This window comes from Balaenoptera borealis (genome assembly GCF_965194805.1).
Source record: "Balaenoptera borealis genome assembly, chromosome: 17".
NCBI lineage: Eukaryota > Metazoa > Chordata > Mammalia > Artiodactyla > Balaenopteridae > Balaenoptera > Balaenoptera borealis.
In genome coordinates this window covers 36,690,741-36,715,738 of record NC_138876.1, presented here as the reverse complement: position 1 = coordinate 36,715,738, position 24,998 = coordinate 36,690,741, and the positions used below count along the sequence as shown (strand labels likewise).

The 24,998-nt window shown below is 35.1% G+C and overlaps 1 protein-coding gene across 12 annotated transcripts in view; it reads left to right on the top strand.

Annotated features, from left to right (window-relative positions):
* Positions 1-24,998, top strand: part of VPS13B (vacuolar protein sorting 13 homolog B) — a 765,850-nt gene that overhangs the window by 472,624 nt on the left and 268,228 nt on the right. For all 12 annotated transcript variants that reach the window (XM_082364176.1, XM_082364168.1, XM_082364180.1 and 9 more), the window contains 2 exons: positions 1,567-1,693; positions 4,105-4,248. In XM_082364176.1, the coding sequence (XP_082220302.1) occupies positions 1,567-1,693; positions 4,105-4,248 (271 nt within the window). The remainder of the gene's footprint in view (positions 1-1,566; positions 1,694-4,104; positions 4,249-24,998) is intronic.

Genomic DNA, 24,998 nt, shown 5'->3' with positions numbered 1-24,998 from the left:
CTTTTTTTTCCCCATCAGTGCTTCAGCTAAGGTTTGCTCTTAGTTGGTTCCCTGCCATGTTTTCCATTTTAAGGTATTTTTAATACATCGTATATTTTAGCACTCCCCTATGAGAGCACATCAGATGTTACATGTTTCTCACATTGGTCATTTTATGGAATTTGAGCTATTAGGCTATAATTGTGGTGTCTCTCAGGATCTCAGCCCTTCCTCTGTATTCAGATTTTAATACTTCTTCTATTCACCAGATCTCTTAATTCTTTAAAATTGACTTTCTTGAAATCCAATACTTATGTGTCACAGAACCAGATGATCCAATTTGCTTTTTTGGCAGAGACCATAGAAAGCTCTGCCCATTGCACAGTTTCAACAAAAGATACTAGTATTCTCTAGACTATTCTGGTAGAAAAGGATATAGACAGACTTGAGTTTTATCTGGGCTTTTTCATGAGATAACTTATGCCAATTCTCTGATCTCAACTTGGTCATTTTATAATAAAAGAGAATAATAGGGACATATTTACAAGGAATATTAAATTAATGGTTCCAAGGAACTTTTGAGGTACGGCTTGCTAGTAAAACATAGAACTGTATTATTTCATGAAATGAAAACTAAGAATATGGGTAGTAGACTTGAAGATCTGCACTAGCACAAGCTTTGGTTTCTCAATAAGATTTTCCAATTTTATCTTCTACGATGAACGCAATACTTCCTTTGAAATTATTAGCAATTAGCAATTTTGAATGTAGAGTAGGAATAGTGTGCTAAATAACTGATCAAAAGGTGAGAATGTATAAAGAAAAATTAAAATAGAGGTCAAATGCTGCTCTGTTATCAACTTGCCCTGCGGGCCCAGTTGTGGAACCTTTGTTCCAACTGGGTGGTCTTAGCCCAGTCCCTGAACTTCATTTCCTCATAGATAATATGGGGCTAGTAATGTTCCTTACTTCACATACAGGGTTGCTGTGAAGAAGAATTCAGTATCAAAGTCACAAAAGCCATTTCACAAACTGTAAAGGCAGTCATAATCTATGAACTCAGATAGTTCTTAGAGTTAAAAAAAAAAAAAAAAATCAAAGATTAAGAGGATATGCTTGTGAACCTAATGAGATTGGAAAGATGGCAGTTGTCAAGCAGAATGTCAGAAATATTAAAACTAGGAAATTAAAAATGATCACAAAATAGTAAGATTATTTTTGGTAGCAAGAGAGATCCTAAACTGTAAAAACAAAAGGAATTAAAAATAGAAAAAGTAATTTATTGAAAGGTCCTAGGATGCTCTTAATATGAAATTGATTAATTACATCTGAACTTCTCAGTGATTTTTTTTTATATGAATCTGAAGTTAAGAATTGAAGTTACAAAAATTATGATTATAAAATGTACAGCCAAAAATTAAAAAAAACAAATGTACAGATAGACACACTCAAAATAATTATGTAATTTTGTCATACATGTTTGTAGTACAGAGACTTGTACAAATTTAATGAAAATTATCCTTAAAAATGAAAAAGCTAATATATTTTTTTTTTGAAAAAGCTAATAATTTTTACTTTATCTTTTAGCATACGGCGGCATCAAGAAAGAAGAGCAATTTTGACTCCCATTTTAACAGATTTTTCTGTCCGAATAACTGGAGCACCTGCCATCATTTTCACCAAAGTAATTTCTCCAGAAAATATGCACACTGAGGTTAGAAATTAATTTAGGTTTTATTTTAGTCTAAATATTGGAGCAGCTTTTCTTGTGTGTTAGGAGTTTTCATAGTTTCCGTGCATAGGATATCAAATTAGCTTATTATTAATAAGTTATTATTGTAGCTAATAATTATTAAGTACTTTATAGTACTATTTAGGTATTGCTTTTCATGTAATAACTCATTTAATCCTTATAATAATCCTATTAATTTCTCCTACTGTCCTCGTTTTGCAGATGAGGAAACTGAAGCATAAAGAGTTAACTTGTCTAAATATTCACAAATAGGAAGCAGAACATGGTGTGAACCCAACTGGTCTGGCTCCTGGCCATACACTCCTGACCTCTGCCGCCTCTTTCTAATGAAAGCAACAATAATATTGACAGATCACTTAGGGTTCTCACATGGATTACCTTACAAAGAGAGTTCTACATGAATTACCTTATTTACTCTTCACAGAATCCATATGAGGTGGATATTATTAGTATACATATTTTATAGATGAGGAAACTGAGATCAAAAGAAATTAAGTAACTTGACCAATCTTACTAGCCAATTACTAATGGATCCAGGTTTGAAGTCTAATCACTATGGTATACTGCCTCCATGCCTAGAATAGAAATGTAATAATAATGTGATCCATCATAACTTTAAAAATATTCTTCATAAAAGTTTGTTATGCTAAAAACTTGATAAACTTTTTGATCATTCACAGAGTTATAGGCAGTTGTTATAAAAAGTTCAGAAAAATTAGGCACAGATTAAATATATTATTAATCTAAGGTGATAAAAGTTTACATCATTCTTTGAGTTTTTAAAAAACAATATTTTGGGGCTTCCCTGGTGGTGGAGTGGTTAAGAACCCGCCTGCCAATGCAGGGGACATGGTTTCGAGTCTGGGTTCGAGCGCTGGTCTGGGAAGATCCCACATGCCGCGGAGCAACTAAGCCCGTGCGCCACAACTACTGAGCTTGCGCTCTAGAGTCTGTGTGCCACAACTACTGCAGCCCGTGCATCTAGAGCCCATGCTCCACAACAAGAGAAGCCACCACAATGAAGAGTAGCCCCCGCTCACCGCAACTAGAGAAAGCCCACGCACAGCAATGAAGACCCAATACAGCCAAAAATAAAAATAAATAAATTTATATAAAAAACAAACAAAAAAATATTTTGTATGTGTTATCTTATTTGATGTTTGTAATTGCCCTATAGGGAAAGTTAGGTTAGGCAGGATATCTTTATATCCACAAAAGGTATATAAAAATTAAGTAAGTCTACTTATATCTTTCAGTTACTTAGTAACACAATTGGTTTAAAATACACAAATATATTCCCTTCATCATTACTTGTGGAATAAAATAAGAATTCTAACTATAATGAGTAAATTTTGGAAACTTTTTGGGGGGAATATTTATTTAACCAGAAAAAGGGGATCGTTTCCGACATGCTTTTCTTTATGGCTTTATTAAAAGCTGCTCTAAGCTGTGTAGTTTGTATTTGGACCCATTATAAGTCTCCTTAAATCCATTCTCTTGGATGACACTATTAAGGAGAAGGTTTGTTGGACATTTCCAAGCATTTGAACATTGTCCACATGCACTTCATGACAAGAGGCAGGGCTTCTGCTTATTAAGTGAAACTTCTGGATTTTTCATTTCTGTTTTCCTTCCCTGAATGGTTTTCCAGCAATGAATGTTCAAGTGACTCAGTTATGCAGAACAACACCAGTTATGTAGTGGACAGCTACCTAACGCTGCCAAGATTTTAGCAGTTTAAAGAAGTGAAATTAATTAGTCTAGCTACCTTTGGCTTCAGCACTCCATTTTGTTATAAATCATTTGGAGTGTATCCTTTGGAGAATACTCAGACCATACCACTTGTGACTGTAATTGCTGCCTATAGTTGCCTGTTTACATCTGTCTGCCCACCTAGATTGTAACCTTCTCAAGAGCAGATTGCCCTTCAAGGCCAGCCTCACTCTCTGTGATATTCCTAGCAGTCTAGTATGCTGCATGGTACTTGGGAGATGCTCACTAAATATTGGTCCGTCTGAGTGGGTGAACAAGCTTATGGTAAAGAATTACATCATTGCCTACATATTGAAACAATGATAGTAGTTTGACGTATGAAAAGCCAAACGTACATGAAATGGTGAAAAATTCTTAGTGTGTTTCCCTGTGACTAGCACATGGCCTGGTGCACAACAGGCCCTCATAAATGTTTATTAAATTAATCCATTAAACTGTTGAGTGGCCGTGCTCACCATTTCTGCTATTCTCATTAACAGATGAACTCAAGTCCCAGGAGAATTCATCAACATCGTAAAGGTCTAATAAGTAAGAATGATAAATTATCATCTAATGGCTATCATGTTTCTTTATCTCTATTCAACCTTTTTTTCTTTCAGGAGATTTTAGTGTGTGGCCACTCCTTGGAAGTGAATATAACCACAAACCTGGACTTCTTCCTAAGTGTGGCTCAAGTTCAACTCTTACATCAGTTAATAGTAGCAAATATGACTGGAGTGGAACCATCAAGCAAAGCCACAGAGGTAACTATTACCTGATTTTGATTAGGCTTACTGCATTTGTGCCAACTTTACATTGATAATAGGAAAACAAAAATTAAATGCTTTCTGCTAATTATTCTATTTAATTTTATTCAAAATATGGACATAAATCATTTTGGATTGGTGTTCTTTATTTTTGAAATTTGTTTGGTCTCTTTTCCTGTAATTTATCATGCACCTTCGCAGAATTGCTGTGGCCCAGCCCCAGAAAAGCCTCTGTTAAAAACATGATTTTATTGCCCTGCTGCAATTTTTAAAGTGCAGTGCACAAAACCTGATATAGCTTTCACTTACTCAGATACATTACAGGGACAGGGCCTCTTTTGGAAGTGAACTTTGTGAGAGTACTGTGGGAATATCTTCAATAAATAACTTCTAAAGCATTCGTTTCCCATGCTCAGTGAAGAATGGACACAATCAAAAAACTTGAATGCCTGCCTAGAATTTTAATTTTGATCCAGTGTTCATTGGAAGCCTACATTGTAACCACAAAGCATGTCAGCATGAAACAAAGAAAGCTGCTTGTTAGATGCTTCTCAAAATATTTTTTCTTTGCTTTTTGTTTCCGTACTTCTATAATCATATCTGTACTTAGAATAAATCTTTTATAAAATCTCTAATGAAGAAACTGTTTATCTTTGAAAAAGGCATTGCTTATATTTTTGTCATGAGTTATGCAGAAGGCTCTAAGTGCTATTTATTAAGGAGGAAGGGAAGGAGGAGGTGTTCACTGAGAGCCACTTGATGCTAAGCAAGCGTGCCAGGTACTTTTATGTAAGTTAACTCATATATCTTCAAGCATGTTATTACAACCACTCTGTGAGGTACATGTGAACATTATCACCATTTTACAGATTAGGATATTGTGACTCAGAGGTAATAAGTGACCTGTCTGAGATCATACACACATAACTAAAAAATGGTAGATCTGAGGTTTTAATTTAAGTCTTTCAAATCAGTGCTTTTTTCATTCTGCCATGGTTGCTGTACTATAACTGTTACATTAGTCTGAATCACCTTTATTTTTTTAATTATTTAAAAATGATAAAGCTTTTAACTTTCATAAAGAAAGATTCTCTAACTATATCATCTTTTACCACCCATGATTTGTTTGCTCAGTATCTTTTTTAAAAGGACTATAAAGCTGTATGCTCTTCAAAATATTGACTTTTTCCCCAATGTATTTTAGACAATCCATAAGAATATAAATATATGATATGAAAATAAGCAGAGCAAAAATATTTCCCCATGGCATTTTCAATGAAGTCCTTGAAGGAGGTTGGGTTGGAAACAAATTCCTATATTATTTGTGCCAATTTTATGAATCTATCATGTCAGTGAAATCTAACTCACGGATTTCTTTTTTATTTCTTTTTTATTTTTATTTTTAAAACATCTTTATTGGAGTATAATTGCTTTACAATGGTGTGTTAGTTTCTGCTTTATAACCAAGTGAATCAGCTGTACATATACATATATCCCCATATCTCCTCCCTCTCACGTCTCCCTCCCACCCCTCTAGGTTGTCACAAAGCACCGAGCTGATCTCCCTGTGCTATGCGACTGCTTCCCACTAGCTATCTGTTTTACATATGGTAGTGTATATATGGCCATGCCACTCTCTCTCACTTCGTCCAGCTTACCCTTCCCCCTCCCCATGTCCTCAAGTCCATTTTCTACATCTGCGTCTTTATTCCTGTGCTACCCCTAGGTTCTTCAGAACCTGTTTTTTTTTTCTTTTCTTTTTTTTAGATTCCATATATATGTGTTAGCGTATGGTATTTGTTTTTCTCTTTCTGACTTACTTTACTCTGTATGACAGACTCTATGTCCATCCACCTCACTACAAATAATTCAATTTCGTTTCTTTTTATGGCTGAGTAATATTCCATTGTATATATGTGCCACATCTTCTTTATCTGTTCATCTATTGATGGGCACTTAGGTTGCTTCCATGTCCTGGCTATTGTAAGTAGAGCTGCAATGAACATTGTGGTACATGACTCTTTTTGAATTATGGTTTTCTCAGGGTGTACGCCCAGTAGTGGGATTGCTGGGTCATATGGTAGTTCTATTTTTTGTTTTTTAAGGAACATCCATACTGTTCTCCATAGTGGCTGTATCAATTTACATTCCCATCAACAGTGCCAGAAGGTTCCCTTTTCTCCACACCCTCTCCAGCATTTATTGTTTGTAGATTTTGTGATGATGGCCATTCTAACTGGTATAACTCACAGATTTCTGATGTGTTTTAGGAATTTATAGAACTTAGCAAGTTGATTGCTAACTATTTACCTACCTGCTTCTAATGCCTTTTAGTAGGGTCTGATTTGAGTAAATAAGGCACACTCAGAGTTAGATTTCTAACAACTCCTACCTGAATGTCAAGTCATTCCTCACAGTTCCATAAATGAGCTAGGATTGTTTTTGTTGTTTTAAAAATGTGTCTGTGGTCCTTATTCCTTCTTGGAGATGATACTAAAAGTACAGACAATATACTGAAATACAGTAGAGACAATACATTGAAAAATGATTAAGATGGCAAATTTTATTTTATGTGTGTTCTACCACAATTGAAAAAAAAAGTACAAACTCTCTGAAGACAATTTGGTCCTATCCCCAGCCTCAGTGGGATATGTCTGTGAAATTTCAATATTAAAAAAAAAGACTTTCCATGAACTAGAAGAATGTTTTTCTATTCATAAATGAGTAGCACAACTCATATCTGATAGTCTAAGAACATAAAGATATTGTAAGAATTGGTATAATTTCTTCCTTAAATATTTGATAGAATTCACCAGTGACCCATCTAGGCCTGATGCTTTCTGTTTTGGAAGGTTATTAATTATTGATTCAATTTCTTTAATATATGTAGGCCTATTCAGATCCTCTTATTTCTTCTTATGTGAGTTTTGTTAGATTCTGTCTTTCAAGGAATTGGTTCATTTTCTTGAAATGGTTATCAAATTTGTGAGCTTGGTCATAGTATTCCTTTATTATTCTTTTAATTTCCATAGAATCTGTCGTTATGTCCCCTCTTTCATTTCTGATGTTAGTAATTTGATTCCTCTCTTTTGGCTTTTTGTTTGTTTGCTTGTTTTTTGGTTTTTGGTTTTTGTTTTTTTGGTTAGCCTGGCTAGAGGCTTATTAATATTATTGATCTTTTTAAGGAATCAACTTTGGGTTTTATTTGCTTTATTGGATTTTCTGTTTTCAATTTCATTGATTTCTGCTCTAATTATTTCTTTTTTCCTGCTTACTTTTGATGGTGTTAATATTTTCAAACAGTTTTTCACAAGGTTTCTTTTGAAACTTTAATTCTGAAAATTATTCAAGAACATGAAAAGGAGATTTTGTTAGTAGAGGAAGCATATCTACACTGTTAACAAAGGGGAAGAAAGATGGACAGATATTTGGAAATTGAAGTGAAAACAGTGGAATATAAAGATTATTACTAGAACCAATATTTAATATTAATTTTAATTATATAGACAACTAACACATAATAAAACTTTCAAGTATATAGCTAAAAGAGAAGCACTTCTGGCAATAAAATGACCAGCTGATGGTTTAAGCAAATTGCCTCCCATGTTAATTAAAACTTTTCCAATATTTTTGCTCTAAAAATGTACTCATTGCTTAGTGATCAAGCAGCCTGTATTTGTACACTTCGGTTTTCAGTGTTTCCTTCAAGTGTTTATGACTTCCATGATTGCTGGTTCCCAGAATATTCAATTTCTTCATTTTAAATTAACCTTTTTTTTGTCTCTATACATATTATGATAGGCTGAGAAAGTACATGAGAAAAAACATTTAGTATTCAAAAAGCCAAAATTAATTCCATATTACAAAGTACACGGCCTTCTATATTTTATTCTATAGTTCATGTCTTTATGATAACATCTGTCTCTATAGTACTAGTACAACAGGAATGTTATTTGGGTTTCTTACATTCTAGTTCCCTGCCATTTACATGAGGTGGGAGTTAACCTCCTAGATAACTTCACAGTCAAATCTAAATGTACAATTCTAATTTTTCTCCAAAAATAGAGCTCTACTACTCATCCTTGGTTTCTTTCCCAATGTTTAGCAGGGCAAAATTGGTTTACTCTTTAGAAGATTCTTTACCTTCTTATAAGGTGGTCTAGATCCCATAAAGGCCCAATTATATAAAAGTGGTTGTTAGTAATATAATCATAACATTCATGCAAGAAGAATTAACAAGGGAGATAGTTCAGTTACATGTACCAGTAAATGTCAGGAAACTTTTTAAAGAGAATATGACTAAACAAAGAGTTAAAGTATTTTAATTTGTGCAAGTCTGTTTATGGGCTAATAATGCAGACCATTTTTATATGATATCAAAAAGAAACTAAACATCATTTTAAGTGTTCCTAAAGCTATTGGCATGCAGGACATTATAAAATGTTGTTAAAAAAATAAAACAAAAAATTCTACTTTTTTAACATTTTATTCCAGTTGCAGTCACCCCAAAAACAAAAATACACCATAAAAAAGGTAATTTGTATAGAGTGATTATAATTTATATCAGAGTGATTTAAACTGAGATGAAAGCTGAGTAACCTATCTGAACTCTATAAAATTATAAACAGTATAGATAAGATACTAAAACTAGCCTGTTTACTTGAAATGGTTAATTTTTTTTATAATGCAATGTTACTTTTATCGAAGTAGTGCATGAATTTTAACAACCAAATGTTGCTAAACTAAATATATCAAAATAGTGTCAGTACACTGACATCCCCACCTCATCCTGCTTAGCCATTTTTAACTCTATAAGCCTTGTCTTCTGGTATTTATCCCATCTTTCTGAATAAAATGAATAGACTACCATCTCTTGATTTACTCATTTTAGTATTACCTATTCACTTGCTGTTTACTGTAGATGAAGATTCCGTCTCTTTTACACTTCTCTTCCACTCTTACATTTTCCCAGTATTCTTATATCATGTTTTTAAAGTCAGTATGAATTGTTTTCATTATAAAGACTATGTAAATATTGTTCATTGCTTAGTGAAGTAATATGATGTGATTATATTTCCTCTCTTTATAGTCTTCTGTTTTTCTTAAAGTTAATCATTGCCACATTCTTTTTATTTGCTCAGTTTTTTTGTTTTTTTTTTTAATCTCTACCTCTTCTCTCATTCTCTCCAACCCGCCCCAAACCCTCACCAGTGACTCTACATAATGCCTGGCAATTTAATTTTTCACACTTTGAAACTTATAAAATAATGTCAACTCTGTTTTTACCCTTGGAACCATTTTTTGTGAAGTCTTCATTTTTCCTTCTCCTTTCTGGACCAGTAGTTCTCTAGACCTGCTACACACTTGACACAACTGAGCCAGATGAGAGAAGGTTGTGATTTTTGAGGTTAATGGTAGAGTGTTGGGAAATTATAGGGTATCAAGTAAGTAATGTTTTTTCCTATGAATATAAATAAGTAAAATTGCCAATATCTTTATCCCACCATTCTAAAATATTAGGTATTTTGAGTTCCTATATAGAAACAGTATAATAGTATAGAAAAATATTGTAATAGAACTTATTATACATGCCTAATATAGTTTACGTGGGTGTTTTTACAATTTGCTATAAAATAGAATATAATATATAAGTTGGACTTTTTTGAGCTATGATTAAGTATATGCCCTAGGAGTGGTGGCGAAGGTTGTTTTTTGGTAGTATTATTATCTTAGCTTGGAAATTATCTGCTTTGGAGTTGTGCTTCATTTTAGGAATGGAAATTCTTGTTTTTTTGTCAATGGGGAAAAATTCTTACAAGGCATACTTGACCAACCTAAGGATTGCTAGGAGTCGTTGGAACTACAAACTTAAGAGTAAAGAAGAAGGGGGACTTCCCTGGTGGTCCAGTGGCTAAGACTCCGTGCTCCCAATGCAGGGGGCCTGGGTTCAATCCCTGGTCAGGGAACTAGATCCCACATGCATGCCACAATTAAAGAGGCTGCATGCCGCAACTAAAGAGACCGCATGCCGCAACAAAGATCCCGCATGCCACAACTAAGACCCGGCGCAGCCTAACTAACTAAATAAATAAATATTTTTTTAAAAAGAGTAAAGAAGAGGGGAAGGGACTTTGAGTGGTGGTGTAGAAGCAGATGTTTTCTGGAGTAGAACTTTAGGCAAGATGAGCAAAATAGAGGCTAATATACCTTGAGAAAACATGTGAGTGGAGGTAGGGTTTGAAAGCAGGAAATAAGACTGGTTCGGGAGAGGATGTTGATGTTCTGGTCTATCTCAGTGCTTTCTATCTTGAGGTGGACATGAGTGGGAGAGGCCATTTCAGAGGTTACCTATTTCTGTAACCTCTGTAACGTTTCTCCTTTAGAAAAGGAGATAGGAATATTGGATAACATGGATGTGGTGACTTTCCATCAGTGTTACTATGCTGAGTATTTGTTTCCCTTCAGAGGCACCTGGATTGACTACTTGTAACCAGGCAATAAACCCAGGCTCCAATAAAATATGGATTCAAGCAGAGCCTTAAATGGACAAGAGGCCCTCTGAGGAAATACCTTGAATTTCTTAAAATCTAGACCTGGAAAAGATACTAAGTATTTTACTACCTATTCTCTCCAAGGGAAGGACTTCTTAGGTACATTGAGCTATCACACCTGTCTCAGTTTTAGTTAGGCCTTGTAAATGTTAAAAATAGTATAATTTTCTCCTGGTAAGCTTACGCTTAGAGAGAAACATGCCATAGTTACTTCAAGGTAGATGCTAAACATCAAGAAAACAAGAAATATTTTAATTTTCCAGCCACACTAATATTTATCCCATATGTTGGGTTGGCCAAAAAGTTCGTTTGGATTTTTCTGTAACATCTTAGGGAAAAGCCCGAATGAGCTTTTTGGCCAACCCAATAGATTTCTTGACCAGAAATCCAGTGAATACAGTAAGTTTTCCTAAGGCACTATTAAACTGTCTGTCCTAGTCTTTTTCAGCAGTATTCAATGAGGGCTTACTCTATACCAGATATACTGGCTACAGACTGATAGAGGTATGAAAAATAAACATACTGTGGTCCCTGCCCTCTAGGATTTTATAATATGGTTGAAAAATACAACATAGACAAATGGATTTACAACTAAGACCTCAGAGCAGTAAACAAAAAGTGTCAAATAAGCTCTATGGAAAATTAGTGCTATAACAAGTATTCAGAATAAGAAGAGAAGACTTTAGGCTGGGTGGTCAGAGATCTAGCTTCATGGAGAAATTGGGGTTGAATAGGCAGAGAACAGTGACCTGCTTCTTTACTCAGTAAATATTGAACCCTTTCTATGTGTCAAAAACTACTATGGATACTGGGGTGACAGCATTAAACAAAGGAGGTGAAGTTTCTGATTTCATATTCTAGTGCTCATATATTCAGTGATATGAAGATTGACACTAATAAACAAATAATTAGAACTAGATCAATGTATATATTGATATCTATATAACTAGTAATACATGACTATATATATGTATATACATACATACATATATACATACATACACACAAATATACACACACATCCATGCACATAACTAGTTGCATTCAGCACTTTCTATTTGCCAAAAGTTATTCATGTGATTACACCTAGCTCTAAGGGAGGCTGGAAATGTAGTCTTTCTAATACAAGGCCATATGTCCTGCTAAAAATTATTTTACCATGAAAAAAGGGGATAATGAATATTGGGGTACAATTGCCAGCCTCAGCAACAAAGGCTTCAAGGTCACCTGGTAGTCAAAGAGAGGATATTCCTTAGAAAGCAGCTTTGGCTCTCTTCAATACTTTGAACATATCCTAAAGTTCTATGCCATATAACATGGCAGAAATAATGTTATCTTGCAAATTGTTCAGTGCTGATATAGGGACAAATATTGTCTTTGCCCAGGGTTTCTTACTCTTTTCGTCTGCTAATAGAACTCCCCTTCCTTTGGCTAAACAACATTCTCTTATTTTATGTGGTTTTGATAAAGATTCCCATTACAGGGTAGACATGAAACACAGGTCTGACTATTTTTTTTTAATTAATTAATTAATTAATTTTTATTTTTGGCTGTATTGGGTCTTCTTTGCTGCGCGCAGGCTTTCTCTAGTTACGGTGAGCAGGGGCTACTCTCCGTTGCAGTGTGCAGGCTTCTCATTGCGGTGGCTTCTCTTGTGGAGCACGGGTTCTAGGCATGTGGGCTTCAGTAGTTGTGGCACGCAGGCTCAGTAGCTATGGCTTGCAGGCTCTAGAGCACAAGCTCAGTAGTTGTGGTGCACAGCCTTACTTGCTCCATGGCATGTGGGATGTTCCCGGACAAAGGCTCGAACCCCAGTCTCCTGCATTAGCAGGCGGATTCTTAACCCTTGAGCCACCAGGGAAGTCTCCTGACTAATTATTGTATCAATCCCCTTCGCCCAGTTATTGGTCCAGATATGGGCACACTACCAGGCAAGTGCAGTGTTTCATATGAAAACACTGGGAAGAATAAGCCCTCTCTGCTAGGGAGCATTACGTTCAGATATAGTCATATTGGAGCTATCTTTGACCATTGTCTCACTCTTCTCTTTCACTACTATCTCATGAAGGAAATCTGTGTCAAAAAAGAGGAGTTGAACTCACAGAAATAAGCAAAGCTGAAAGAAAGAGAAAGTCTTTGACATCATGTGACTCCCTTGACACAGTTCTAGTCAATGAGATATAAAGATAAATGTTCTACAGATTTCTAGGAAAGTCACTATGTTCTTTTTCCTCCTTCTTGGAATAACAACAGTGGAAGTGACTAGCCACTTGTTGCCATGTGATGACAAACATGAGGACAAAAGCCATGCACTAAGAGTAGCAAAGTGGGTAGATAAAGTGATTTGAGATGTGAGTGATATCATGAAGCCACAGCAACCAGCCCTGGACTTTAGGAAAATAAACGTAAGTTGTTAAGCCACTAATACTTGGCGTTCTGTTACATTAGGTCGAACACAATCCTAACTGATACAGACAGTGTTGCAGTATTCTGAGGTGGAGATGATAAAACCCAGGGAAAGTACTGAGCACAGAATAGAATTTGATGCTGAATAAATGCTCACAGTATGAATTAATAAATGAATTCCTTAATTCATAGGAAGTCCTATTTCTGTGCATAGAAATAAAAAAGATAAGATGTATGCCACATATATAACAAAAGAACTGGAAGAAATTGATGATTAACTATATGTTTGATGGACACAGGTTGGGTAGATATTGTGGAAGGCTTTGAATACTAGGCTGAAATGTTTTAAGTAAGTAGTAGGCAGTAGAGAGTATTTGAAGTTAGTTGAGCTAGAGAATGACTTCAACAGGTGTGCTTTGAAGTTCAGATCCATTTTAGACTGAACTAATCAACTGTATTAACACACTATTAGTTGGTGTGTGATCTTCAGACGTAAATTTTATCGTTACATTTTCTTCTATTCTAACATAATAGAATATGTTATATTCTTTTACAGTATCAGTTTATTTCAGTTAGGATTTGAAATTGCTGTAGCATATAATATCACCTATTGTTTCCAGAAGCTACAATTCTTTAAAAAAAAACAAAAAACCACACTTTTTATTTCTTTATTTTCATTTATTTATTTTTTTATAACATAACTCCATACTTTATTCAGATTTCCTAGTTTTTACCCTAATGCCATTTTTTTGTTTGTTTGTTTGTTTTTGGTTTTTTTTAACATCTTTCTTGGAGTATAATTGCTTTACAATGGTGTGTTAGTTTCTGCTTTATAACAAAGTGAATCAGCTATACATATACATATATCCCCATATCTCTTCCCTCTTCCGTCTCCCTCCCTCCCACCCTCCCTATCCCACCCCTAGGTGGTCACAGAGCACCGAGCTGATCTCCGTGTGCTATGCGGCTGCTTCCCACTAGGTATCGGTTTTACATTTGGTAGTGTATATATGTACATGCCACTCTCTCACTTTGTCCCAGCTTACCCTTCCCCCTCCCCATGTCCTCAAGTCCATTCTCTTGTAGGTATTTATTTCCGTCCTGCCCCTAGGTTCTTCATGACCTTTTTCTTTTTTTTTTTTTGATTCCATATATATGTGTTAGCATACAGTATTTGTTTTTCTCTTTCTGACTTACTTCTGACAGACTCTAGGTCCATCCACCTCACTACAAATAACTCAGTTTCATTCCTTTTTATGGCTGAGTAATATTCCATTGTATATATGTGCCACATCTTCTTTATCCATTCATCTGTCGATGGACACTTAGATTACTTCCATGTCCTGGCTATTGTAAATAGAGCTGCAATGAACATTGTGGTACATGACTCTTTTTGAATTATGGTTTTCTCAGGGTATATGCCCAGTAGTGGGATTTCTGGGTTGTATGGTAGTTCTATTTTTAGTTTTTTATGGAAACTCCATACTGTTCTCCATAGTGGCTGTATCAACTTAAATTCCCACCAACAGTGCAAGAGGGTTCCCTTTTCTCCACACCCTCTCCAGCATTTATTGTATGTAGATTTTTTGATGATGGCCATTCTGACTGGTGTGAGGTGATACCTCATTGTAGTTTTGATTTGCATTTCTCTAATGATTAATGATGTTGAGCATTCTTTCATGTGTTTGTTAGAAATCTGTATATCTTCTTGGGAGAAATGTCTATCTAGGTCTTCCGCCCATTTTTGGATTGGGTTGTTTGTCTTTTTGATATTGAGCTGCATGAGCTGCTTGTAAATTTTGGAGATTAATCCTTTCTCAGTTTCTTCATTTGCAAATATTTTCTCCCATTCTGAGGGTTGTCTTTTTGTCCTCTTTATGGTTTCCTTTGCTGTGCAAAAGCTTTTGAGTTTCATTAGGTCCCATTTGTTTATTTTTGTTTTTATTGCCATTTCTCTAGGAGGTGGGTCAGAAAGGATCTTGCTGTGACTTATGTCATAGAGTGTTTTGCCTATGTTTTCCTCTAAGAGTTTTATAGTGTCTGGCCTTACATTTAGGTCTTTAATCCATTTTGAGTTTATTTTTGTATATGGTGTTAGGGAGTGTTCTAATTTCATTCTTTTACATGCAGCTATCCAGTTTTCCCAGCACCACTTATTGAAGAGGCTGTGTTTTCTCCATTGTATATGCTTGCCTCCTTTATCAAAAATAAGGTGACCATATGTGTGTGGGTTTATCTCTGGCCTTTCTATCCTGTTCCATTGATCTATATTTCTGTTTTTGTACCAGTACCATACTGTCTTGATTACTGTAGCTTTGTACTACAGTCTGAAGTCAGGGAGCCTGATTCCTCTAGCTCCATTTTTCATTCTCAAGATTGCTTTGGCTATTCGGGGTCTTTTGTGTTTCCATACAAATTGTGCAATTTTTTGTTGTAGTTCTGTGAAAAATGCCACTGATAGTTTGATAGGGATTGCATTGAATCTGTAGATTACTTTGGGTAGTATAGTCATTTTCACAATGTTGATTCTTCCAATCCAAGAACATGGTATATCTCTCCATCTGTTTGTATCATCTTTAATTTCTTTCATCAATGTCTTATACTTTTCTGCATACAGTTCTTTTGTCTCCTTGGGTAGGTTTATTCCTAGGTATTTTTTTCTTTTTGTTGCAATGGTACATGAGAGTGTTTCCTTAATTTCACTTTAAGATTTTTCATCATTAGTGTATAGGAATGCAAGAGATTTCTGTGCATTAATTTTGTATCCTACTACTTTACCAAATTCATTGATTAGCTCTAGTAGTTTTCTGGTAACATCTTTAGGATTCTCTATGTATATTACCATGTCATCTGCAAACCGTGACTGTTTTACTTCTTCTTTTCTGATTTAGATTCCTTTTATTTCTTTTTCTTCTCTGATTGCTGTGGCTAAAACATCCAAAGCAATGTTGAATAATAGTGCTGAGAGTGGGCAACCTTGTCTTGTTCCTGATCTTAGTGGAAATGGTTTCAGTTTTTCACCATTGAGGATGATGTTGGCTGTGGGTTTATCATATATGGCCTTTATTATGTTGAGGTAAGTTCCCTCTGTGCCTACTTTCTGGATGGTTTTTATAATAAATGGGTGTTGGATTTTGTCAAAAGCTTTTTCTGCATCTATTGAGATGATCATGTGGTTTTTCTTCTTCAGTTTGTTAATATGATGTATCACATTGATTGATTTGCATATATTGAAGAATCCTTGCATTCCTGGGATAAATTCCACTTGACCATGATGTATGATCCTTTGAATGTGCTGTTGGATTCTGTTTGCTAGTATTTTGTTTAGGATTTTTGCATCTATGTTCATCAATGATATTGGCCTGTAGTTTTCTTTCTTTGTGACATCTTGTCTGATTTTGGTATCAGGGTGATGGTGACCTCGTGGACTGAGTTTGGTAGTATTCCTCCCTCTGCTATAGTTTGGAAGAGTTTGAGAAGGATAGGTGTTAGCTCTTCTCTAAATGTCTGATAGAATTCGCCTGTGAAGCCATCTGGTCCTGGGCTTTTGTTTGATGGAAGATTTTTAATCAGAGTTTCTATTTCAGTGCTTGTGATTGGTCTGTTTATATTTTCTATTTCTTCCTGGTTCGGTCTCGGAAGATTGTGCTTTCCTAAGAATTTGTCCATTTCTTCCAGGTTGTCCCTTTTTTTGGCATATAGTTGCTTGCAGTAATCTCTCATGATCCTTTGTATTTCTGCAGTGTCAGTTGTTACTTCTCCTTTTTCATTTCTCATTCTATTGATTTGAGTCTTCTCCCTTTTTTTCTTGATGAGTCTGTCTAGTGGTTTATCAATTTTGTTAATCTTCTCAAAGAACCAGCTTTTAGTTTTATTGATCTTTGCTATTGTTTCCTTCATATCTTTTTCATTTATTTCTGATCTGATCTTTATGATTTCTTTCCTTCTGCTAACTGTAGGGTGTTTTTGTTCTTCTTTCTCTTATTGCTTTAGGTGTAAGGTTAGGTTGTTTATTTGAGATGTTTCTTGTTTCTTAAGGTGGGATTGTATTGCTATAAACTTCCCTCTTAGAACTGCTTTTGCTGCATCCCATAGGTTTGGGTCATCGTGTTTTCATTGTCATTTGTTTCTAAGTATTTTTTGATTTCCTCTTTGATTTCTTCAGTGATCTCTTGGTTATGAAGTAGTGTATTGTTTAGCCTCCATGTGTTTGTATTTTTTACAGATTTTTCCCTGTAATTGATATCTAGTCTCACAGTGTTGTGGTTGGAAAAGATACTTGATACGATTTCAATTTTCTTAAATTTACCAAGCCTTGATTTGTGACCCAAGATATGATCTATCCTGGAGAATGTTCCATGAGCACTTGAGAAGAAAGTGTATTCTGTTGTTTTTGGATAGGATGTCTTATAAATTATATGAATTAAGTCCATCTTGTTTAATGTTTCATTTTAAAGCTTGAATTTCCTTATTTATTTTCATTTTGGATGATCTGTCCATTGGTGAAAGTGGGGTGTTAAAGTCCCCTACTATGATTGTGTTACTGTCAATTTCCCCTTTATGGCTGTTAGCATTTGCCTTATGTATTGAGGTCCTCCTATTTTGGGTGCATAAATATTTACAATTTTTATATCTTCTTCTTGGATCGATCCCTTGATCATTATGTAGTGTCCTTCTTTGTCTCTTGTAATAGTCTTTCTTTTAAAGTCTATTTGTCTGATACACGAATTGCTACTCCAGCTTTCTTTTGATTTCCATTTTCATGGAATATCTTTTTCCATCCCCTCACTTTCAGTCCGTATGTGTCCCTAGGCCTGAAGTGGGTCTCTTGTAGACAGCATATTTATGGGTCTTGTTTTTGTATCCATTCAGCCAGTCTGTGTCTTTTGGTTGGAGCATTTAATCCATTTACATTTAAGGTAGTTATCGATATGTGTGTTCCTCTTACCACGTTCTTAATTATTTTGGGTTTGTTATTGTAGGTCTTTTCCTTCTCTTGTGTTTCTTGCCTAGAGAAGTTCCTTTAGCATTTGTTGTAAAGCTGATTTGGTGGTGCTGGATTGTCTTAGCTTTTGCTTGTCTGTAAAGGTTTTAATTTCTCCGTTGAATCTGAATGAGATCCTTGCTGGGTAGAGTAATCTTGGTTGTAGGTTTTTCCCTTTCATCACTTTAAATGTGTCCTGCCACTCCCTTCTGGCTTGAAGAGTTTCTGCTGAAAGATCAGCTGTTAACCTTATGGGGATTCCCTTGTGTGTTATTTGTTGTTTTTCCCTTGCTGCTTTTAATATTTTTTCTTTGTATTTAATTTTTGATAGTTTGATTAATATGTGTCTTGGAATGTTTCTCCTTGGATTTATCCTGTATGGGACTCTCTGAGCTTCCTGGACTTGATTAACTATTTCCTTTCCCATATTAGGGAAGTTTTCAACTATAATCTCTTCAAATATTTTCTCAGTCCCTTTCTTTTTCTCTTCTTCTTTTGTGACTCCTATAATTCGAATGTTGGTGTGTTTAATGTTGTCCCCGAGGTCTCTGAGACTGTCTCAATTCTTTTCATTCTTTTTTCTTTATTCTGCTCTAGTTATTTCCATTGTTTTATCTTCCAGGTCACTTATCCGTTCTTCTGCCTCAGTTATTCTGCTATTGATTCCTTCTAGAGAATTTTTAATTTCATTTATTGAGAACACACTTTTTAAAGTGATGAAATAGAAGGGTGAGAGGGCTAAGATTGCCCTGAGTTACGTTCATTTGGCTGCAGCAATTACTCTGTTATTCCTGAATAGTAAGTAATCATCTTATTAAGCCTACTTACAGAGGTAGTGTATGTAGGAGTAACATGCTCATTTTCAAATCAGTGTTTTAGAGTAAATAAAACTTTTGTAGCAAAATAAAAACCGTATTTTTAGGGCAAAGAATAGAACCACAGCGTTGGGGATCTGAAGGTGGAGGTTCTTTGATGCACACATTACAGATCCTGGAGAGGAGTGTGGACAACTTATAACAGTAATTGAGCATTTCTTCCTTTGCCTTCTCTCCTTCCTCCTCCTTCTCCTCCACTTAACCACTTGCTTTTAGGCACTTCCTTAGCTCTCCTTTCATTCCAGTCTCTGGTAACGACTCACTTGGTAACCTGTCCCATGAATGCTTGGTACCTGTTCTTATACTCTCTTTGATAGCCATAAACTATGTTTTTTTTAAGGAAAATCTCATTTACACAAAAAATACTCTAATGATCATAAAATATACAGTATTTAGTCCATGTTTCTTCAGATTTCTAAAATAATGGATATTTCCACCAATATAATGTTTCTGTTCCCTCAGAATTTTGCTGTTATTTATTGTATTTGGGTTCTCTACAACTATTTAAAGAATTAAGAACTACAAAAAGCACTATATCCAACTGTCTATGAAGCATGATAAAGTTACAGTAAAAAAAAAAAAATGTTATAGTCAAGCTGGTCAGAAAAGGTACAAGTCCCTTAGCTCCAGCGCCAGCTCCATCTTTAATCAGCTCCTGTCCTCTTAAGACTGCTATCCCCTCTCATCTGTGCTTCTCCCCAGGTCTCTTCTCTCTGTACCATATTTATATTTCTTCTTGACTGTGCTAAATTATATGCCTTCTCTCTGACTTTGAATTCTGTCTCTTTGATAATTGCTCCTTTCTCACATATTTTTCTCGAATTTCCAGTGCTGTCTTTTAATACCGTTTTCCTCATGACCTACAAAAATGTTCATCTATAAGGTGAAAGCACTAGGAAAATAGGTTATAACTAATACATTATTATCTCTTCTGAGCCAAAATATAAATGAGCTAGCTGTTCAAAATAACTGAGGGTCGATGATTTGCTTGGTTTCCTATCTGACAGTTTGTACTTTTCTAACAAGCAAACTTTTGGGCTTTCAGTTACTTTTATATAAAAGAATCAACCTTAAAAAAATACTAACATCAGAGCCATGGGAATGTATATAATTCTCATCTAAGATTTCATACATTTTTAAATTGCTTATTTCTAGACCTTTGGCTCTTCATCAAAGGTTTTCTGCAGCAAATGACTAAAAAACCTCTCACAGAGTGTAGAGATATATAAAATAAACACCAAAACCTAAATCAAGTAATCTTCTTTCTACCCTTTTTTAAGATTCCTGGACTTCACCAAATGTGCCATAGGTGCCTTTACACCTTTCTTTCTAAAAATTGGCCCATTCAGTAATACACCATTGGAAGACATGAAAGTACACTGGGGAGGTTGAAATTTTCTATATCTTGATTGTGGTGATGGTTCTACAACTGTATACATTTGCCAAAGCCCCTTAACTGTATGTTTTAAAGAGTGAATTTTATTACTTACAAATTATATTCCAGTAAACTTGGCTTAAAAATGTTTGGCCACTTAGTAACACAGATTTAGAAGACACAAAAATCCACTGGCAACAGTGATTTACATTAATGTCAGAGTGTCTGTTATGGAGGTAGCTACCCAGAATCTGTAACACCAGCTAACACTTATTGGGTGCTCACTATGTACCAGGTGGTCTAAATGTTTTATGTAGCTTAACTCCTTTTTTCCTTACAATAACCCTTTGAGTTTGGGCCTGTTTTTCAAATTGTACAGAAATGGAAACTGAGTCTCAAGAAAGTCCTATAGTTTGCACAAGTTTGCATAGCTAATAAGTATCAAAACCAGGCTATTCCTCCCTCACCCCACCTGAGAATGTACTGGTTAAAAGTACTGTCAGAGGTAGTTCAGTGACCTAACTGGTACGGATGTGAGTGTTTTAACAGGGAGAATTAAGCAAAAACTAGTTTATACAGGCCTTATTTGTTCTTATATAAAATTTATTTATTGTATTGTAATAGTGAGCCATTGAAGGATCTAAAACAAGATCATGACATCATCAGATTCACACTTGGAATAGTGGCAGATGGGTTAGGTAGGGAGACCACCGGAAGCTCTAGCTGTAATCCAGATGATGAGAGTCCAAACTGAAGCACTGATTTAAGGAAGAGGAAGAAGGCCAGTACTGGGCTGACTCTGCATTTGCTTGAAAGGATGTATAGAAGGAGGAAAGTCCTAGGGAAATAGGTTGTAGCTAATTCATTATTATTCTTTTGGAATAAAATTATGATAAATGAGCTGGTTTATCTCAGCACATGTGTTAAAGGAAAGATAGGGCTCTAGATCATTCTTTCCTCAGCTGTTCAAAATTGCATGACAAAAGGCAGTGACTCTCCTGCTACAGGTTTGCATATAGGCATCAGCTTTTCCTGAATTCAAAGGCCACAGATTGGGATCTCCCTGCACTTTGCACCTTCTTGAACTCTTGAATACTCATCTGAGTATTTCATACATGCCCCCAAATAAAAATGTTGAAGTATTGTCTTTTTAAAAGTTCAGGAGAGGGTTGTTATTTATTTGTTTATTGGTTTTATTTTTAAGTATGGAAGAGTCAAGTATGTTTAAATGTCAGTGGGAAGGACTCAGAAGAAAGGTTGAAATGTATGGGATGAGAAGGGAAAATCAATAGTGTAACATTCCTAAAATAATGAGAAAACAATACCCCATGAATAAAGGGTAGAGGGATTGACACCTCTTCTAACGTAACAGAAGGGAAGAAAGAAAGGATGGTCACATATGTAAGAAGATTTAAGAGTTTAGTAATACAGAGTTGGGAGTTGAGGAGGTGCTCATTTGCTATTTTACTCCATGAAATAGGATGTAAGGACATCTATTAAGGAATGGTACAGGGCTCAGAAATTTGAGATGGGGGGCAGGAAGCTACTTATTCTATCGCAACTTTAATTTTTTACCTAGTAAATATAAATTGGGAGGTACAAAAATGCATACAAATAATAGTAAAATATAAAGATTTCTAAAATTAAGACCAGAGAAACAAAAACACAATATAAATTGGAGCCACAAGGACTGAACCTCAGATTTGGCTCTTAACTTCCTGGCAGCCAAAAGAAAAGGGAGATTCAGATACTAATAAATTACTACAAGGTTTTACTGATTTTTGAAATGTATAGATCTTTTTTTTTTTTTTTTTTTTACTTTATTTATTTATTTATTTATTTTTTCAGAAATGTATAGATCTTTAAAAATAATTTTTATATTTTAAAATAGTTTTAGAGGTACAGAAAAGTTGCAAAACTAGTGTAGAGAGTTCCCATATACCCTGCACCCCGCCTCCCTATTATCAACAACAAATGTCCCTAGTATGGACATTTGTCACAACTTATGAACCAATATTTCAACATAATTATTAACTAAAGTCTATACTTTATTCAGATTTCCTCAGTTTTTACTAAGAACATTTTACTAATGTCCTGTTTCTGTTCCAGGATCCCATCCAAGGATACCATATTACATTTAGTTATGTATCCACAGGCTCCTTAGACTATGACAGTTTCTCATATTTTCCTTGTTTTTGATGACCTTAAGTGTGTTGAGGAGTGGTAGTCAGGTATTTTTTAGAATGTCCTTTAATCTGTATTTGTCTGATGTTGGGGAGGAATATCTACATAAATCATTTGGAATTCTTCTGTACTGGAGATTTGTCTATTCTCCTTCATTTCAGATACATATGATTAATAGATGTGCCTTTAACACTAAAAATTTGTAAAAATCAATTAATAGTATAGATTGCAACTGTAGTTAATCCCTTATATGCCAACATTTCTTTAATCTCTTAGAGCTTTAGTATCTCCATCTGCAGAATGAGAGCTTTGGACTATGCTGTTGACCTTCACTTCCCTTTCTAATCTTTCATTGGTGTCTTTGATGACCTGAGGGAAAGCCCAAGACTGACCTCCAGTGGTAATCCGTGCTGCTCTCCTAGAAATAAATGCCTGTTTGTTGAGATGAGTTGGAACAACCAGATAGTTAAGAAAAAGCAACACTCACAGCAAGGCAGTTTCTAATTTATTCTTCATTTATTGGTAGTTGACTACAAGTATCAATTTCTCTATGATATGACTAGAGTAATTTCTGTCTAAAAGTGACCCAAAAAATGTCTTTTTCTGTTCTTCTGAAATTCAGCCATTTGGAAGGAAATGAGTCTAAACTCTCTTTGTCAATGTATAGGTAACTCTAATTCTGGGTATAATCACTGCAAAATGTTGCTTCTGCTTAAGCGATTTCCTCTCAGTAATTTAGTAGAGTTTTTTTCAGTCATTAATTTTAGTTCTCTTAAACTATTTTCTGAAGTTAACTTCCCATCTTTCTCATTTTTTTCCCAAGGCTTCTCTCTCCTCATGGAACTATATTCACATGAACTCTAGATTCCCCCTTCCCCAAATAATCTTAGAATATATTTGTGAACCTGTGGAATTTGAGTGTATTTCCATGGGGGAAATTCCTCTAATATTGTTTTTAGCATTTTCCAGGGGGTAGATATAGGTTTTCTGGAATCTGAGGTTGGTCCTTTTTAGAAAGAACAAATTACAAATATAAAATTAGGTTCAGGCGCTGTATAAAAATAATAATAAAAATAAAATAAAATAAAATTCAAAAAAATAAATCAATAAAATTAGGTTCAGGGTCTCGAAAAATGTCCTGTGCAAGCAAGAGTATTTGAAGCTGAAACTTCCTATTAACTTTATGCTAAATATCCCTCAACCAGTTTTGGAAGAAAAATGACATTACCACTGTATTAGTTTTCTGTTGTTGCTGTAACACATTACCACACATTAAATAGCTTAGAACAACACAAGTGTATTATCTTTCTCTTCTGTTATCAGAGGTCTGATACAAGTGTCTCACTGGACTAAAATCAAGGTGTCAGCAGGGCTCTAGTTGTTTCTGCAGGTCCTAGGGGAAGAATCCATTTCCTTGCCTTTTCTAGCTTCTAGAAGCCTCCTACACTCCATGGCTCGTGCTTTCCTCCCTCCATCTTCAATGTCAACAATGGCAAGTCAAATCCTTCTTAAATCATATCTCTATAACCTTTCTTCTGTCATTGCATCTCTCTAGCCACAGCAATGAATAATTCTCAGCTTTTAAGAACTCATGTGATTAGATTGGGCCCACCCAAATAACCCAGTATAATCTACCCATTTCAAGATCTGTAACCTGAATCACTTCTCCACATCCCTTTTGCCATGTCCAAGTTCACAGGTTCTGGGGATTAGGACATGGACATCTTCAGGGAGCCGTTATTCTGCCTAACACAACCACATAGGAATATGGTCTCTGTCTTCTTTCCACTTGATGATAATGACCAATGACATATTCTTACTGACTCAAAAAGGCAGCAGCAAGCTACCAAACCCAGACAAACCTAGGCATCTTTTCCAGAGTCAAACAATGCATCAAAAATCCTAAGTGTATCTTTTGAGGGAAGACATGGTACAGAGAAAGTGTTAGAGATTGCTTATTGTGTATCCAATTTAAATTTGAAGGTTAGTGTTAACACTATTGTAGCAATTTGCCCCGGCTTAAAATAACAATTTTTACGAAGTAATTATATTTTCGAAAACAAAAATGATTACTGGCATTGTCATAATTTTTTGTAAATCTCTGTAATGTATGGCTTAAGGGAAGACAGCTAGATTCTCATATCTGCTCTGTATTCAATCTGTTGCAATATTTGTTTTGGTTGATGTATAGGAAGAAAAATCCAGCCTCACAAAGATATGTAGTCAGAAAAAGGAGTACTTTAATAACCTTTAAGATAATTGTGGGTGTTCTTCTTTGATAGACAATAAAACTTGAGATATGGTAGTTTCTTTTTTGTCTACTTTATTGACTTTATATTTTTAACAGTTTTTTTCGGATATAATCCACATAC